Source organism: Salvelinus alpinus, chromosome 9 (assembly GCF_045679555.1).
Source record: "Salvelinus alpinus chromosome 9, SLU_Salpinus.1, whole genome shotgun sequence".
Taxonomy (NCBI): domain Eukaryota; kingdom Metazoa; phylum Chordata; class Actinopteri; order Salmoniformes; family Salmonidae; genus Salvelinus; species Salvelinus alpinus.
The window spans coordinates 62810813-62828740 of record NC_092094.1 but is presented as its reverse complement, the minus strand read 5'-3'; the positions used below and the strand labels follow the sequence as shown (position 1 = coordinate 62828740).

The following is a 17928-nucleotide window of genomic DNA, read 5'->3' as shown; positions in this document are numbered from 1 at the left end:
ATGGTTCGTTCAAGTCGGAGATGTGAAATGTGTTTTCAGGTGCAAATGAGAATGCTGTTTTTGTTGGTAATGAGTCATCAAATGACACTCCTTGTGTTATGAATGTATAGTGTTAAAGGTTTTATCACTTCTTCATTTAAAGATACATTACAGTAAATAGTGGACATAATTTGCTTAACAAACAACTGTTATTTCCCCTCAGTGGTCCGAGCTCCCCCGGATTGGGAGGTAGGGGTGTTCGTGGCTGGGTTCCTCCTGTTGTTGGCGGTGGCAGGAGTCAACCTCTGGAAGTTATGGAAGTCTGGCACCTTTCCTGCACCCTCACCCTTCCCAAACTTTGACTACCGCTATCTACAAGAAAAATATGGCAACTCCTTCTCAGAAGCGCGGCAAAAGGTCAGAGTTTGTTTAAACACAAGCCACTAACTTTATACATTTGGGTTATTTGTAAACAAGCTACTTCCTATATTTGAGCTCTTATTGGTTGTAATATTATATTTTAATCTTTAAGGGCGTAAACACTATTATTTCAATAGAACATCTTGAGTTGTTCTATTATTACATTGAAAGATACTGATCGAATTGGTAGTTTTGTTCATTTTTTAAACATCTTTAAAAATAAAAAAATGCTGTCCTACCTTTTGATGTGGCTACTGAAACGTACACATTAAAAGACTGTAGAATGGATGTGCCTTCAGCCACACCCCTACCAATATCACCAGGTGATGGGATTGTACCCCTCTCAAGCATGGCCACATGGTGAGTTGTCTGTCTGTCTGCCTGCATTGTTTTCATGTGTTTTTAAGAAGTGTCACTACAGAACATCTCATATATTTCTGGGACTAAAATATATGTTTGCTGGGATGTACATTTGTTAGCTGGGGATTCTATGAAGTAAAAAAATAAGTACAAGTCATCCAAACCAAAATGGACGGTTACAACTGGAAAAATTAACACCATTTAGATATATAGAGGTGTCCTCTTTGTATCTGTGCCATTATGTTGTCTGTGACAGCACGGGCAGCGCCATTGAGGCAATCTCTATTTTTATGCTGCATGTGCCATGGTCTACCAATTTAGTTACAGAGGACCACCATGTGGGGTAGCGGACCAGTATCACAAAATGAAAAAAATCCTTAGTGATATATTGACCCATCTTTTGCAATAAAAATACATCGGTGATAAATCATTTTGGGGGTAAGTGCTAGAGCTTGGCAATATGGAGCAAAACTCATAAATGCAATACATGTAACTATTTTGCTCGATAACAACAAATACCACCAAAAAATTGTATGGACAGTTACTTTACATTAGCGGCAGGTCTCTAGACAATTATTTTTCCAGTGCCAAGAAAGACAACTGAGGCGACAGTATATGTTTTTATTGATTGCTACGCTAAGGGATGGTACATTTCTTCCAAGGGCTTAGATGCCGCAAGAGCTCTTAAATCAAGGTAAGGGTCATTGAGCTTGCTAATATTCTAACTTAGAAACTGATAATGAATACCAAACACAAATGAAAGCATGATGTTAGCATGAAATGTCCCATCATTTAGTGTAGCAATCAATAAAAACATATGTGCTGCTGCCTCAGCCACACTGTCAATCTATCATCAATATGTTCACTCTTATTTATAGAGATTATCTCATGATCTCGACAAAACAACTTTTGTTATGTCGTGATCAAGAGATAAATAACTTGTGATCACGACATATCGAGGGAATACATTTGTAATTCGTATGTCCTCTCTGGACTTCCGTGGTTTACAGAGAATGGTGCTGCGACAAACAGAAAAACATCCAGTCGGCGGCAGCTCGTTGATGAAAGAGGTCTAAGGAGAATGGCAAGAATCGTGCAAGCTAATAGGCATGCCACAAACAGACAAATAACGTCGCAGCACAACAGTGGTGTGCAAAACGGCATCTCAGAATGCACAACTCATCTGTCCTTGTCACGGATGGGCTATTGCAGCAGACGACCACACCGGGTTCCTATCAGCTAGAAACAAGAAGAAGCGGCTCCAGTGGGCACGCGATCACCAATGCTGGACAGTTGAGGAGTGGAAAAACACTGCCTGGTCTGACAAATCCCAGTTCCTGTTGGGTCATGCTGATGGCAGAGTCAGAATTTGAGTCCATTGCCCCTTACTGCTTGGTGTCAATTGTACAGGCTGGTGGTGTAATGGTGTGGAGAATGTTTTTCCTGGCACACGTTAGGTTTCCTTGATACCAATTGAGCAACGTTTGAACGCCACAGCGTATCTGCACATTGTTGCTGACCAGGTGCATCGCTTCATGGCTACAGTGGGGTCCGACCCGGTACCAGTTGGGTGTACTTAATAAACTGACCACTGAGTGTATATCATACGGATGTGGTATTCTACTGGTGATCTTAAACGTTCTCCAATCGTTGTTGAGATCTGATATTCTGCGCAGTGCCAGACGAGATGTAAAGCCAATGTCATAGGCCTATCGTCAACCAATCAAATTTGTCTAATCCTTTTGACTTAAATTCCAGCTAAACTTGGAGAGGACAGTTAGGCCTAACTACTTTCAAAAAGCTTGCTTCTGATCAAGAGCTACAAAAGAAAGAAAGTAAATAGCCATATTAGACTGAAAGATAAGGTAATTTTGTCAAACTTGTTAGGCTTTCCGGACATGCTCATTAGTTGCGCATTCAACATGTTTGCTGTTACTTCACTCAACCTCCCTTCCTGTTTTACAATTCCTGACACCAACCAGAACTTTTACCTTGGCCAAATCTTCCCAAATTTTTATGAAATATCCACACCTGGTCTCTCATTTCTGCATGACCAAATTTTATCGCGAGGCAAAAGAGTAGGCTAGGTGCGCTTCAATTGCTCGTTCGGTGCAGCAGATTGCAGGGGTGTAGTACTGCCCTGGGTGCCATTTCTCACTGTTTGCCTGACATGTTGGAAGACATGTGCTGAAACTTTTTTTTGCACACTTCTATAGAATGACCCATACAGAATATGCAGCTGATGTGCCATTGTTATCTCCATCATGGTAATAAAATGACCGTTTGGCTGCTGCACAATGTTTATATCATATTATTAAATCCCCTTTAATTTGCACAACAAACCTCACTTGTGCCTGCTGTGCAAAGCACTCTGGGACATGCAGTGAAGAGGTCAATGGATAGCGACCAAAACAATGAAATGCCATGTAAACACCACCAACGCGTCCTCTCGTAGGAAATGGATCCAGAATCCCTTCATTGCTGCTCATCAAAATGTGCCTACATTTAGGCTATTGTTTATATGTGTAGTCACACTATGTTGGGGTAAAAATCGGAGTATAATGTTTGTATAGATGTCAACCCTAATACATATTCATGTCATCGTCACCAATCAACTGCATTACACTTAAAAACGTCTTCAACTACCACCACCGATTTCTATATGTTAGCTATGCTACTAAACTCAGCAAAAAAAGAAACGTCCCATTTTCAGGACCCTGTCTTTCAAAGATCATTCGTAAAAATCCAAATAACTTCACAGATCTTCATTGTAAAGCGTTTAAACACTGTTTCCCATGCTTGTTCAATGAACCATAAACAATTAATGAACATGCACCTGTGGAACGGTCGTTAAGACCCTAACAGCTTACGGATGGTAGGCAATTAAGGTCACAGTTATGAAAACTTAGGACACTAAAGAGGCCTTTCTACTGACTCTGAAAAACACCAAAAGAAAGAAGCCCAGGGTCCCTGCTCATCTGCGTGAATGTGCCTTAGGCATGCTGCAAGGAGGCATGAGGACTGCAGATGTGGCCAGGGCAATAAATTGCAATGTCCGTACTGTGAGACGCCTAAGACAGCGCTACAGGGAGACAGGACAGACAGCTGATTGTCCTCGCAGTGGCAGACCACGTGTAACAAAACCTGCACAGGATCGGTACCAGGAACGCACACTCCCTCCATCAGTGGTCAGACTGTCCGCAATAGGCTGAGAGAGGCTGGACTGAGGGCTTGTAGGCCTGTTGTAAGGCAGGTCCTCGCCAGACATCACCGGCAACAACGTCGCCTATGGGCACAAACCCACCGTCGCTGGACCAAACAGGACTGGCAAAAAGTGCTCTTTACTGACGAGTCGTGGTTTTGTCTCATTGGGGGTGATGGCCGGATTCACGTTTATCGTTGAAGGAATGAGCGTTACACCGAGGCCTGTACTCTGGAGCGGGATCGATTTGGAGGTGGAGAGTTCGTCATGGTCTGGGGCGGTGTGTCACAGCATCATCGGACTGAGCTTGTTGTCATTGCAGGCAATCTCAACGTTGTGCGTTACAGGGAAGACATCCTCCTCCCTCATGTGGTACCCTTCCTGCAGGCTCATCCTGACCGGACACTCCAGCATGACAATGCCACCAGCCATACTGCCCGTTCTGTGCGTGATTTCCTGCAAGACAGAAATGTCAGTGTTCTGCCATGGCCTGCTAAGAGCCCGGATCTCAATCCCATTGAGCACGTCTGGAACCTGTTGAACTGGAGGGTGAGGGCTAGGGCCATTTCCCCTCAGAAATGTATGGGAACTTGCAGGTGCCTTGGTGGAAGAGTGGGGTAACACCTCACAGCAAGAACTGGCAAATCTGGTGCAGTCCATGAGGAGGAGATGCACTGCAGTACTTAATGCAGCTGGTGGCCACACCAGATACTGACTGTTACTTTTGATTTTGACCCGCCCTTTGTTCTGGGACACATTATTCAATTTCTGCTAGTCACATGTCTGTGGAACTTGTTCAGTTTATGTCTCAGTTGTTGAATCTTGTTATGTTCATCCAAAATATTACACGTTAAGTTTGCTGAAAATTAAGGCAGTTGACAGTGAGAGGACGTTTCTTTTTTTTGCTGAGTTTAGTTTATATGAACGGGAGTAAGCGTATAGCTGACCTTTTTTTGAAACCCAAAAAGGACAACCTCTAAATATTTTTCATCAAAAACAGCCAAGTATATCCATGTCGGATTTTAGTAACCTCCTTGTTACTGATGACGGATTTGACGAATATCCACTTTGTTAAATCAGCTTTTTTGAATAGGTTCCAATGACAGCGTCCTTCTTCAATCCCTCACGCAAGTTTTCAGACCCCTCAAGGAACATTTATTTTTGAGAGAGAATCTAGCACCAAATCCAGCTACTTTTCAGGCTGCCTTTGAAGAGTTTTGTCACCAGGAGTTTCTATGCTTTTGATAGCATTTAGCGACATTTCTATGGAGTGAGATTTTTTGCGTATATTCAACATAACTCACAAATGAAACTATGGTCTGTGAATATATAGAAATATTTTGTAAATATAACCATTACTGTAAATCTGTACAAAATATTTCACAAATTAAACCATAATCCGTGAATATGTAAAAATGTGAAATACATATTCCAAAACTGTTTGTGGATATTCATGCTGTGTTTACTGATTTTTTTATAATTCTTTTCCACTTTTGGATGTATTACAATCCACAAATGTGACTTGTTTCAGGAAACATGTTGCATCTCACTACTTCACAGGAGAGGCATTTGAACGTATTACACTTTTAGGGGGGGCAGAAATGCCTTCTGGAACATGTAAACTTTCATGTGGCTTAATTACAAACGTGTATGCCATCTGTAAATACGAATAAAATTGTTAAATTATGAGGAACCTTCCCGCTATCCATGATTGGCTGAGATAATGGATGGGCTGAACATGCCGATAGATGAGTTCAGATTGGTTTGCCATGTAGCATGCTTCTGTCTATAACATGAGCTGCTCAGTATGTGTAGATAATCCTCTCTACTGTGGATTTTTTAGAAAGATATCATGAAGAACTGCAAAATAACTGTTGCTACTGCTCTCCACCTACTGGAGGAAAATCGTGCCATGCTGACTCTCTCTGACCCTGAAAATGAATCAGAAATTCCTGATTTAGGTAAAAATGGTTAAAAACAAGTTTCCATTGAACCAGACATTGTAGAGTCTTTTGATGACAGTGATGGGGAAGAAACCGCGATCAACAGTGTTGTTGTCACTGAAGAAATTGACAGAGTTTTGAAATCTGTGGAATGCCCGGTGGAAGCAAAATATGATAGCTAAGGAGATGGAGAAAATTCTGGCGTTTGATTGCACATATGCAGAGGGAGTTGAGAAGAAAACTGAAGGCTGTTGTGTAAAACATCTGTCACCAGATGACATCTTCAAACTAAGGGCAACCATGGTATCTGTGACAGAGAGGGAGAAGCGTTCATCCATGTATGCAGGTAAGAGTCTAGCTAGCTACATTTTCAGATATTATGAGTTTATAATTTTGTCAGAAAGTCGTTTTCATTGCAAGTTAAAGCGTACTGTCAGAGGGGCAGATGGTAGGGTTGCCAACTTTCTCACTACCAAATAAGGGACACAAGGTGGCGTGCCAGTGCACGGTGCCACTGCGGTGTGGGTATGGTGTTGTGTGAATGAATATACAGTGTATATCATATTCTTAGTCAATTGGAAAGGCAAAACATTTGTATATTCCATTCAGTCTATAGCTTTACTAAAACTGTATCATTATGTAAACTTATGTGAATAAACCTCAAAATAAATGATCAAAGAAATTACATCAAAAAAATTTTTTAACATTTCAAATGCGAAAGAGGAAAAGCGGGGCACAAGTCACTCACCAAGTCTACTTTTCCCATGGATATTTTTTTGCTGCTCTTAACTGATTCAAGCAGTCCTTTGTCCTTTCGCATAGCCAGAGAGAAGTCCTTACATGACAAGTCACAGTTCACAGACATTTGAAGTTCATTTTCTGTATTTCCTCCCGGCTAGCACAAAACTCTTCATAGAGTTGGTCCATAATGACTGTCTCTGTCATTTTGAGGGCAACCACCACCTGCTCCAGGTCAGTGAAGGAGAGCTCCTCATAGAGGCTGATCGGTTTCAGTTTCAACATTACATTTTCTGGTGAGAAATCAAACCACTTGTCAGTGTATGTAATGACAGTGTCATAGAACTGCACAAAGTCCTGTTGCTGCTTGGACCTTTGTGCTGACAATTGTTAGTCCATCAGCTGCTTGGTCTGGTATCAAAAAACACTGTTCTGTTTCCACTGAAGCATCTTCATTTTGAAATGTTGGACTTCCTCGTAAACATCTGTGATGCAGAGCGCTGTTTCCTCCAGCTTTTTTACGAGTTGGTCAAAAACACACCCCACGTTGTGGAAAGAGCACAGATAAATCTCAGCGGCTTCCGTTTTTTTCTTCATACTCAAAAATACTCTTCAGTGCCACAGGACAGGTCTCCCCAAGGGACCTGAAGTACGTAGTAAGAGCTGGCCAGCTTTGCAGGAGACGATCGACAGCTGGAAGAAGAGAGAGTCATCGTGTGCAAACATGTCGCAGAATTTCACTCCGCTCAATGTCAACAAAGGCAAAAGAAATGCACGCAGTTCCTCTCTTCGGGCGGCAGATACTGAGAAGTGGCTGTAGATCTTTAAACAATTGTCTCAATATCCACTGACCACTGATCGCAGGCGTTCTTGCAGGCATTATGAGCTATGTGTGCTGGGCAATTAGCTTTCAGAATGCGATTGTTGGCACTGCTCAATAACTGGTAAACGGAGAGGTGTTTTCCAAAGTTGACATTGGCATTATCTGCTGCATAGACTGTGATGTGTCTAATATCCAGTTCATGTTTTTCCAGACAGTTCATCAGAGCTTGATGTATGCCATTTGCAGTTTCATCACTGTCTTCATAAAAGTCAAGTGACTTGCACTGCACTCCATCAGACACAGAGAAATATCTCACGCACACTGGACACATGTTTCTATTTCCCTTGTTTGAGGCGTCACTGGCAGCTGAGAAATACACGGGCTCGCCTTCGGTCGGGGACAGATCATCCAAAATATCCCGCACGGTCTTTGGTCCTGAAACATTCATTGTAATCATCTCCGCTTTCGTTCTTCCCAAGTCTCCTTCACAACATTTGAGTCATGAAACAAAGGCACCTTTGAGCTTAACAAGACAGTCGGTGCTGTTGTAGCTGAGTCCGTGTTTAACCGTATGGTACACATACGAGGCGTCACTACTAATAACAACAAGATAACAAATGTAAAACATACAGGGCCTGCCAAATGTGTATAGGTTCAGAAATGTTGTGAAATAGCATAGTTTTCAAATATAAATCAAACTGGACGGACATCATAACTAGAGGAAGGCCAGGACTATAAACAAACAAAATAGAACTATTGTAAAATAGATCGTGTCTGTAAAATGTGTATAAGATGTATAAACTGAAAGTAGAAGCCTAAATGTTATTGTTTATTAGTTTACTCCGATTGGGGGAAGGGTGGTAGGGTTTGCGGGGAATAATAAAGGTATATTAAAAAGTGTGCGTATGTATGTACAATTGAAGTCGGAAGTTTACATACACTTAGGTTGGAGTCATTAAAACTCGTTTTTCAACCACTCCAACAAATGTCTTGTTAACACACTATCTTTTTGGTAAGTTGGTTAGGACTAACCTGAGTCAGGTTTGTAGGCCTCCTTGCTCGCACATGCTTTTTCAGTTCTGCCCACAAATGTTGTATAGGATTGAGGTCAGGGCTTTGTGATGGCCACTCCAATGCTTCTACGTTGTTGTCTTTAAGCCATTTTGCCACAACTTTGGACGTATGCTTGGGGGTCATTGTCCATTTGGAAGACCCATTTGCGACCAAGCTTTAACTTCCTGACTGATGTCTTGAGACATAAGGATGACGGTGTTGCAATTGTGGTGGGGATCATGATCCTGAGTTCCTGGAGTACTCTGTAAGGGTGAAGGAGATTGAGGTAGCAAAAGTTAGAGTGGTCAATCGAATCTCCTATGGGGAGGAGATTAAAATAATTGAAAAAACAAGTGAAACTAGTGGCGATATGGTTGTGGACGCACCACAGCCTGTAGTAAATGTTTGCTGCCAGACAAAAGATACCCTGTGTGTTAAAAATATGGATGTTGTTGCGTTCTTTGCCACAGTTATAAACTGTATAGCACAAGTCTCAAGGAAGTCGAAGGAACTGGACATTATAATGGCTGCGTCAGAAAAGTTTTTGGGACTCAAGGATTTTACATCTGAAGACCTGCAAGCACCGGAAGACCCACCCTCTCAGGGTCCCTTGAGCCTGTGTAGGGATCAGATCTGTTTTATTTATTTATTTAACAGAAAAGTTGAGTTTTTGGGGAATCCTATTTCCATCCCGCAGAGTGGGTGGCAGGATGCTCATTAAATTGTGTGATCACCAATATACCATAGAAGAAGAAGTAAAAAATAAACATGTCCATTTTACAATAGGCCTTTAATTTGGAAATTCCTGTGGATAAATGTGTTACTAAGGTTGTTATGAATAATACTGCAATAATACTGGTTTCATAACAACTTTATGTATACCCCCTTCATATAAAGTGTTACCTAATAAAATATTACTGAATTTCTTAGAACTTGACGCAAGAGTTGATGTGTAATTTTGTGTTGTTTGTATCCTCAGAGAGTGGTCGCCAACAACCACAGACGAGCCTCCGCCTCCACCAACCTGAGTCGTAAGCCCAGCCTGCAGCTGGTGGACACCCCGGATGGGCTGCGGGATCTGGGCCACCTGGAGCTGATGAGCCGGGACCTGATGGACCCTGCCGCTGGGGTGGTGCCCTTCAACCGCTCCATGTCCACCGACTCTCTCAGCTCTATTTCCTCCATCGGCAACAATTTTGGGCACGACTACACAGTGGGGCAGCTGGAGGTGACCCTGGAGTACGAGGCCCGACCAGGGCCTGGGCCGGGGGTGCTCCACATCGCCCTGCACCAGGGCAAGGACCTGCTGGAGAAGGAGGAAGGGGACTTCCCCGGCTGCTTTATCCGGGTCACCTTGGTTCCTGAAGAACTCAACGTGGGCGTCACCAGGGTGAGTGTGTGCATGTGTGTGTGCTTGTGGTAATAGTCTTTTAGATTGATATTATCGTATTTTATTTTGGCTTTGCAGAATGGTTCTGTGATAACACATTTCACTGAAGATGCAACACTAATGATGTTCTGGGATCATTCTTGTAGAAAATGTTCTCAGAAACCAGACAGAAAATTCTCTCTGTTTTGAATGGACAAAGCCATCGATCACATCATATCTAGTTTTAATGAAATTAAAAGAGGAAATATTTACCAACCAACAAACACAAGATAAAAAGCACCCTAAGGAAAGCAAAGCTATTGGTCCTAGGCTTTGGGATAGTTAAAAGGCCAGAGGACCTAAGAGGGACCTACTGGGTATATCACTTAAAAGCATGTCTGACATGTATTGGGGTGCACAATCGTGGTTTGATTTATAAACCAATAGAAGCATCTTAAAATGTATTCTAAAACTCACAGGCAGCCAGTGCAGAGACCTTAAAACCAGTGTAATGTGTGCTCTCCATCTGGTCTTGGTCAGTACCCGTGCTGCAGCATTTTGTATGTTTTGCAGTTGACCAATGGATTTCTTGGGTAGACCAGACAGGAGATCATTACAGTAGTCAAGCATGGATGAGTCTCTCTGTATCAGACTGAGAGAGAAACGGTCCGCACCTTGGCAATGTTCCTCAGGTGGTAAAAAGCTATTTTGGTCACATTCCTATTGTGTGATTCTAAATTTAGTTCAGAATCTAAAATGACACCTAGGTTTTTTTTTTACCTGGTGTTTTATCTTTATTGCCCGTGAATTAAAATGTGCGGATAGATTCTCTTGATTTAGCTGAAGGAAGTTGTGAGCCATCCAAGTGTATTTAAATCACTAATACATTTACATTTGACATTTTAGTAATTTAGCAGATGCTATTATCCAGAGCGATTTACAGGAGCAATTCGGGTTAAGTGCCTTGCTCAAGGGCACATCGACAGATTTTTTCCCCCACCTAGTCAGCTCAGGGATTTGAACCAGTGACCTTTTGGTTACTGGCCCAAAGCTCATAACCACTAGGCTTATCCAATAGGCTACCTGCTGCCCACTAATACAGTCTAATAATGAATCCGTGGAGCTAAAATCCTTTGGTGACACAGAAATGTAAAGTTGTGTATTGTCTGTGTAGTGCTGTGCTTTCTGATAATGCTGCCAAGGGGTAACATATAGAAACTGAACAGTACCGGACCAAAAATTGAACCAGAACTGGACCGGAGAGGCCAACCCACCTCTCCAGTCTGTCCAGAAGGACATCATGTTCAACAGTGTCAAATGCAGAACTTCAATCTAAGGACAGAGAGCTGTTTGGCATCTGTGTTGTCTCTAAAATAATTTCCCACTTTAACTAACGCTGTCTCTGTGCTGTGGTGGGTACAGAAAACAGATTGGATTTTTTTTTTTAATTACAGTTGGCACTTAAAAAGTAATTTATCTGTTTGAAAATCAATTTCTCCAAAATGTTGCTTCAGAATGGAAGGTTGGATGTTGGCCAAAAATTGCTAAGAGTTGAAGAATCTAATTGACCTTTTTTCAGAAGGGGTTTCACCATAGCAGTTTTTAACAATAGCTTGCACTTCAGATATGCAATTAAAAACTGTTTTGAAGAAGGTGGTGGGGATAGGATCAAGAAGGCAGGTAGAAGGCTTAAGTTGTGATATCACTTTCCTGAGTATGTCTGTGTCAACCAGGGAAAATAAATCCACAGTGGCTTTGCATGACAGGCTAGGGCATATATCATCAAACTTATCATCAGGTCTTGCTTGACTGATACCCAGCCTAATGTTGATTATCTTATCTCTGAAAAATGCAGCAAACTCATCACATTTAGACGTGGAGGAAAGTTCACATAGGTTTGCGGGGTAGGATTTATTAGACCATTAATGATCGAGAAGAGCACTCAAATTATTCTGATTAATAGTGATCAAGTTAGAAAAATGAACCCGTCTGGCATTTTTAATTGACTTGTTTTATACGCCAAGTTGCTCTCTCAGATATCATAATGGACCTTCAACTTTGACTGTCTCCACTTCCGCTTTGCCTTTCTGTAATTTCTCTTTAATTGATTAGTTTCCTCACTCATCCGAGGGGCTCTCTGTTTGGATGTGTCCTTATTCAACTTTACTGGAGCTATGGCATCAATGGTTGCCCTTAATTTGCTATTAAAGTTATCAACTAAATCATCACAAGACGGAAGTATAGGTGGTGGAGTATTGTTCATACACTCAATAAATTATGTAGCAATGTCAAAGGTAAGATAGCGTTTCTTAATAATCTGTTCAGTACTACCCGGTGCTATGGGCAACAAGGTTGTAAAAAATACACAGTGGTGATCAGATAAAGCAACATCAACAATAGAGGATATGTCAATAGAAAGCCCCTTGGTAATAACCAGGTCCAGAGTATGGCTGTGGTTAAGGATGGGCCCAGTAGAAAGCCCCTTGGTAATAACCAGGTCCAGAGTATGGCTGTGGTTAAGGATGGGCCCAGTAGAAATCCCCTTGGTAATAACCAGGTCCAGAGTATGGCTGTGGTTATGGGTGGACCCAGTAGAAAGCCCCTTGGTAATAACCAGGTCCAGAGTATGGCTGTGGTTATGGGTGGACCCAGTAGAAAGCCCCTTGGTAATAACCAGGTCCAGAGTATGGCTGTGGTTATGGGTGGACCCAGTAGAAAGCCCCTTGGTAATAACCAGGCCCAGAGTATGGCCGTGGTTATGGGTGGACCCAGTAGAAAGCCCCTTGGTAATAACCAGGTCCAGAGTATGGCTGTGGTTATGGGTGGGCCCAGTAGAAAGCCCCTTGGTAATAACCAGGTCCAGAGTATGGCCGTGGTTATGGGTGGGCCCAGTAGAAAGCCCCTTGGTAATAACCAGGTCCAGAGTATGGCTGTGGTTATGGGTGGGCCCAGTAACATGTTGGATAAAGTCCATAGAGCTCAAAAGATTCATAAATTCAATGGCCTTGGGGTCAGTCTCTTTGTCAACATGAATGTTCAAATCTCCCAACACAATGATTTTATGATAGTTCTCAAGGACAATAGATAATAGTTCAGATAAATCAGTAAAGAAAATGGGGCAGTGCTTTGGTGGCCTATACACGGTTATGGCCAGCACTGGTGGCTGACATTTAAACAGTATAGCATGATGCTTAAAAGACCCAAAGTCGCCAAACTAAATATCCTTACAGCTGAGAGCATTAGTTAAAATAGAGGCTGTCCCCCCATCCGTTTTCCCATTTCTGATAAAGTATGAAAAGCTGTAGTCCGGGGAGGCTTCAATAAGAGCAGCATTACAGTCTGATGACAGCCATGTTTCAGTGAGAAACATGCAATCAACTTTGAGCTCAGTACTGAGGTCATTCACTGGAAAGGTTTAACTTGTGATTGCGCTAACATTTAAAAGTGCCATATTCAATGACTGTGGGCATGTGCCTCGAGGTAACCAATGGAATAACAACCAAATGATTCATGTTTACAACCCACGTTTTCTGACAGTCTCCAATCTATCAGAATGGTAGGAGATGACAGTTTGTATAAAGTCACTAGAAGGTGGAGCTAAAGGGAAATAAATGAGGTTACTCACAATAACCGTAGTGCCATTTCTACAGGAGTTCATATACTTTACAAGTCCTCTGTTGCTTATTCTGACAGGGAGGACTGGAGCACTACCAGACCCTGTCTGTCAGTCTCTTAAATAATCATCCTGGAACCCCTTCGGTTAGGATGAATACTGTCTCTTTTAAAAAGTGCTGGTTGCTCCCACAGCAACTCAAAGTTGTCACAAAAAGAGGGAAACAGAGATAATTATTATCTTCCCTGTGCTAGCGAGGGTGTTTAAAACATGTAGTTCTCCCTCAGATCGCCTCAAACAAAGGCCGTTAAAACCTACATGAATGACAATGGTGTCAATATTGGAGTAGTTGTCCGGAACCGTGGGCAGGAGGGAGTTGATGTCATGGATATGGGCTCCTGGGCTCCTGGGTGACAGTGGACCTTGGTCGGTCCACAGATCATAGGCAGGCCAAACTCTTTCACCATCGAGCTGCCCACAATAATGGTGGTTGTGATGGGGAAGCGACCTGCTGAACTGCGGTGTCCGTGGGGAGGGTGCCGCTGGCTGTTGGTATACACCCAGGATCAGTGCTGACTCCCGGGGCTGTTAGGTTCGTCTCAAGTGGGGCGAAGCTGTTTGATAGCTGGATCAGATCTTCTCGGATAGATGAAGGGTGGCCAGACTGCCCTAATCTCCTACGCCTTGCAAGTGTCCAGTCTCCACTGGGCCGCGGAGTTGAGCTGAACATCTGTCCATTGGATTGAGATCAACGCCGCCCGACTCATCAGCAGCTTTGCTATAGGAGGCATTGAAAACTGAGATTGGGTTTGCTTGGGTTACAGCAAGGTCGGTGTACTTAGAAAACAGGTTATCCTTTTCTCACAGCCGAGCTGACAGCCTGAGGATCTCTTCCCTAAAGTGCTTGATAGTGGTGCATTTAGGGCAGACAAATGCATGTCTATTTCCCAGTTGCACCTTATCTTCATCTTGTGATTGTGTGGAAATCATCTCACACCTGAAGCATTTGTGCCCAGCCGTGGATAAAAACATTTGTGGGCTAGCACTGCTAGTGTTAGCCTGCTCCGTTTTAATGATAGCTAGCAGCTAGCAACTAATACTTAACAGGAATCCGGGACACAAACTTGCGGTACCAGCCGTCAAAGCTGACCGCGTCGCGGAATCCGTAGCAATACGAACTTAAGCTTTGATTTAATGAAAACTATTTAATAAAAGCAACAAACCGAGTGTAGACATTACACTGGTATGTTGCTGGCTGTGATGACGTCTGTTGCGTGATGCCCTTGTGCGTATTTTTGATACCATTAATTCCTATGTGAAGTGTCAATAGCACATTGAAGCCAACTGAAGTCGGTTATGATGGCGTCTCATGGAGACATAACATGTGCAGTTTGAGCTACACCAGGAAGTGATGTTGCAGGCTAGCTCAGTGCTGCCCCTATCATTGAGTAACTCAAGTTGAAGGCCAACCGGGGTACTGCAGGCTTCCATTAGCAACTAAATTATCCTTAACTTCTTCAGTGTGTGATTTTAAAATAATCGCTTCAAGGACATACATCAGGTGCATTAGAAGCAATTGTTGGTACCATGATTGTCCTCAATATGTTTTTATTGACACGAAAATTGTCTTTGAAGATATGGGGGATCCTGTTTTCCACTAACAATGCCTGCAGTACCGCAGTCGGCCTTCAACTTTCGTGGCTTCAATGGGAGGCGGCAGTCGTTCTCATCTGGTTTTGGTAACTTTTCTTGTTAGCTGAGAAGTGTTGATAACATCATCACCCAAGTTTGGAGTCAGAGTGAGAGAGCAATGAGTCCCTTGGGTTAGAGTTTTGAGCCTTCAGCTCGATGGGCTAATCCTATTCTTGTCTGATGGGAAAGTGCATTTGATTTCCAGCACCAAGTCTCCTGGGGCTTCTTACAGTAGGTTTGAGATGGAATAAAGGGTTTGTTTCTGTCACACAGGAGGCTACATCCACAAACATGATAATTGCAACCACAATGCACCACAATGTACAGTGACCGCCAAAGTCTCCAGGCTTGTCACCCTCTGTACTGCAAGATAGTCAGGATCAGAGCAAATCACTGTGTTAATGCATTCACACTGGCCACAATGATAGCCACTGTGCGGCTGAATCAAGGAATGTTGGAGACCGGGGGGAAATGCTGACATCAGCTGGATCTACTGCTCCGCTCGGCACAATCCACAGGGGAGCAAGCTGTTAAGCCTGGCTTCTCTCTCTAGATCTCCGACGGTTCCTTTTTCCCTCAGTCACACTGTTTAGTGGTGGTAATCGCCATAATTATAAATGTTCAGACTGTCACATATTAGAGATGCAGGGAATGCTCCATGTAGGAAACATTAAATTCACACATTACAGGCCAAGGAGAATGTGTTCATTGTTTTGGATGTAATTTACATCCAGCCATGCTTATTTACAGTTAAGTGGTGTTTCAGATTCTGCAGGTATTTGAAGTAGGGTTGTAATTAGAGGTCGACCGATTATGATTTTTCAACGCCGATACTGATACCGATTATTGGAGGACCAAAAAAAGCCGATACCGAATAATCGGCCGTTTTAAAAAAATGTATTTGTAATAATGACAATTACAACAATACTGAATGAACACTTATTTTTACTTAATATAATACATCAATAAAAACAATTTAGCCTCAAATAAATAATGAAACATGTTCAATTTGGTTTAAATAATGCAAAAACAAAGTGTTGGAGAAGAAAGTAAAAGTGCAATATGTGCCATGTAAGAAGCTAACATTTAAGTTCCTTTCTCAGAACATGAGAACATATGAAAGCTGGTGGTTCCTTTTAACATGAGTCTTCAATATTCCCAGGTAAGAAGTTTTAGGTTGTAGTATTATAGGAATTATAGGACTATTTCTCTCTATACAATTTGTATTTCATATACCTTTGACTATTGGATGTTCTTATAGGAACTTTAGTATTGCCAGTGTAACAGTATAGCTTCCATCCCTCTCCTCGCCGCTACCTGGGCTCGAACCAGGAACACATCGACAACAGCCACCCTCGAAGCAGCGTTACCCATGCAGAGCAAGGGGAACAACTACTCCAAGTCTCAGAGCGAGTGACGTTTGAAACGCTATTAGCGCGCACCCCGCTAACTAGCTAGCCATTTCACATCAGTTACACCAGCCTAATCTCAGGAGTTGATAGGCTTGAAGTCATAAACAGCGCAATGCTTGAAGCATTGCGAAGAGCTGCTGGCAAAACACACGAAAGTGCTGTTTGAATGAATGCTTACGAGCCTGCTGGTGCCTACCATCGCTCAGACTGCTCTATCAAATCATAGACTTAATTATAACATAATAACACACAGAAATACGAGCCTTAGGTCATTAATATGGTCGAATCCGGAAACTATCATCTCAAAAAAACAAAATGTTTATTCTTTCAGTGAAATACGGAACTGTTCCGTATTTTATCTAACGGGTGTCATCCATAAGTCTAAATATTCCTGTTACATTGCACAACCTTCAATGTTATGTCATAATTACGTAAAATTCTGGCAAATTAGTTCGCAATGAGCCAGGCGGCCCAAACTGTTGCATATACTCTGACTCTGCGTGCAATAAACGCAAGAGAAGTGACACAATTTCACCTGGTTAATATTGCCTGCTAACCTGGATTTCTTTTAGCTAAATATGCAGGTTTAAAAATATATACTTCTGTGTATTGATTTTAAGAAAGGCATTGATGTTTATGGTTAGGTACACGTTGGAGCAACGACAGTCCTTTTTCGCGAATGCACACTGCATCGATTATATGCAACGCAGGACACGCTAGATAAACTAGTAATATCATCAACCATGTGTAGTTATAACTAGTGATTATGATTGATTGATTGTTTTTTATAAGATAAGTTTAATGCTAGCTAGCAACTTACCTTGGCTTCTTACTGCATTCGCGTAACAGGCGGGCTCCTCGTGAGGCAGGTGGTTAGAGCGTTGGACTAGTTAACCATAAGGTTGCAAGATTGAATCCCTGAGCTGACAAGGTAAAAATCTGTCGTTCTGCCCCTGAACAAGGCAGTTAACCCACCGTTCCTAGGCCGTCATTGAAAATAAGAATGCGTTCTTAACTGACTTGCCTAGTTAAATAAAGGTGTAAAAAAAAATACAGATTTCCAATTGTTATGAAAACTTGAAATCGGCCCTAATTAATCGGCCATTCCGATTAATCGGTCGACCTCTAGTTGTAATGTGTTTCTGGTGTTTGAAAAAGGGCAGCCTCCAAGGTTACTGTTACGGAATATTATTCAGGTTTCATAAATCCACTATGGGCTTTCATGAAGAAATTCAACACAGTTTGTATGACAATTTACCATGAAGACTATGGTGTTAAGATGCAGGTTATGTTGTGTTATGATAGCAGCCCTGGCTAATTTGCA

At 42.3% G+C, this 17928-nt stretch overlaps 1 protein-coding gene across 1 annotated transcript in view; it reads left to right on the top strand.

Moving 5' to 3' along the window:
• The window catches only part of syt12 (synaptotagmin XII), a 37928-nt gene that overhangs the window by 12252 nt on the left and 7748 nt on the right, over nt 1-17928 (top strand). Inside the window, exons 3-4 of the mRNA XM_071326885.1 lie at nt 203-396; nt 9498-9908. Coding sequence (XP_071182986.1) covers nt 203-396; nt 9498-9908 — 605 coding nt within the window. The remainder of the gene's footprint in view (nt 1-202; nt 397-9497; nt 9909-17928) is intronic.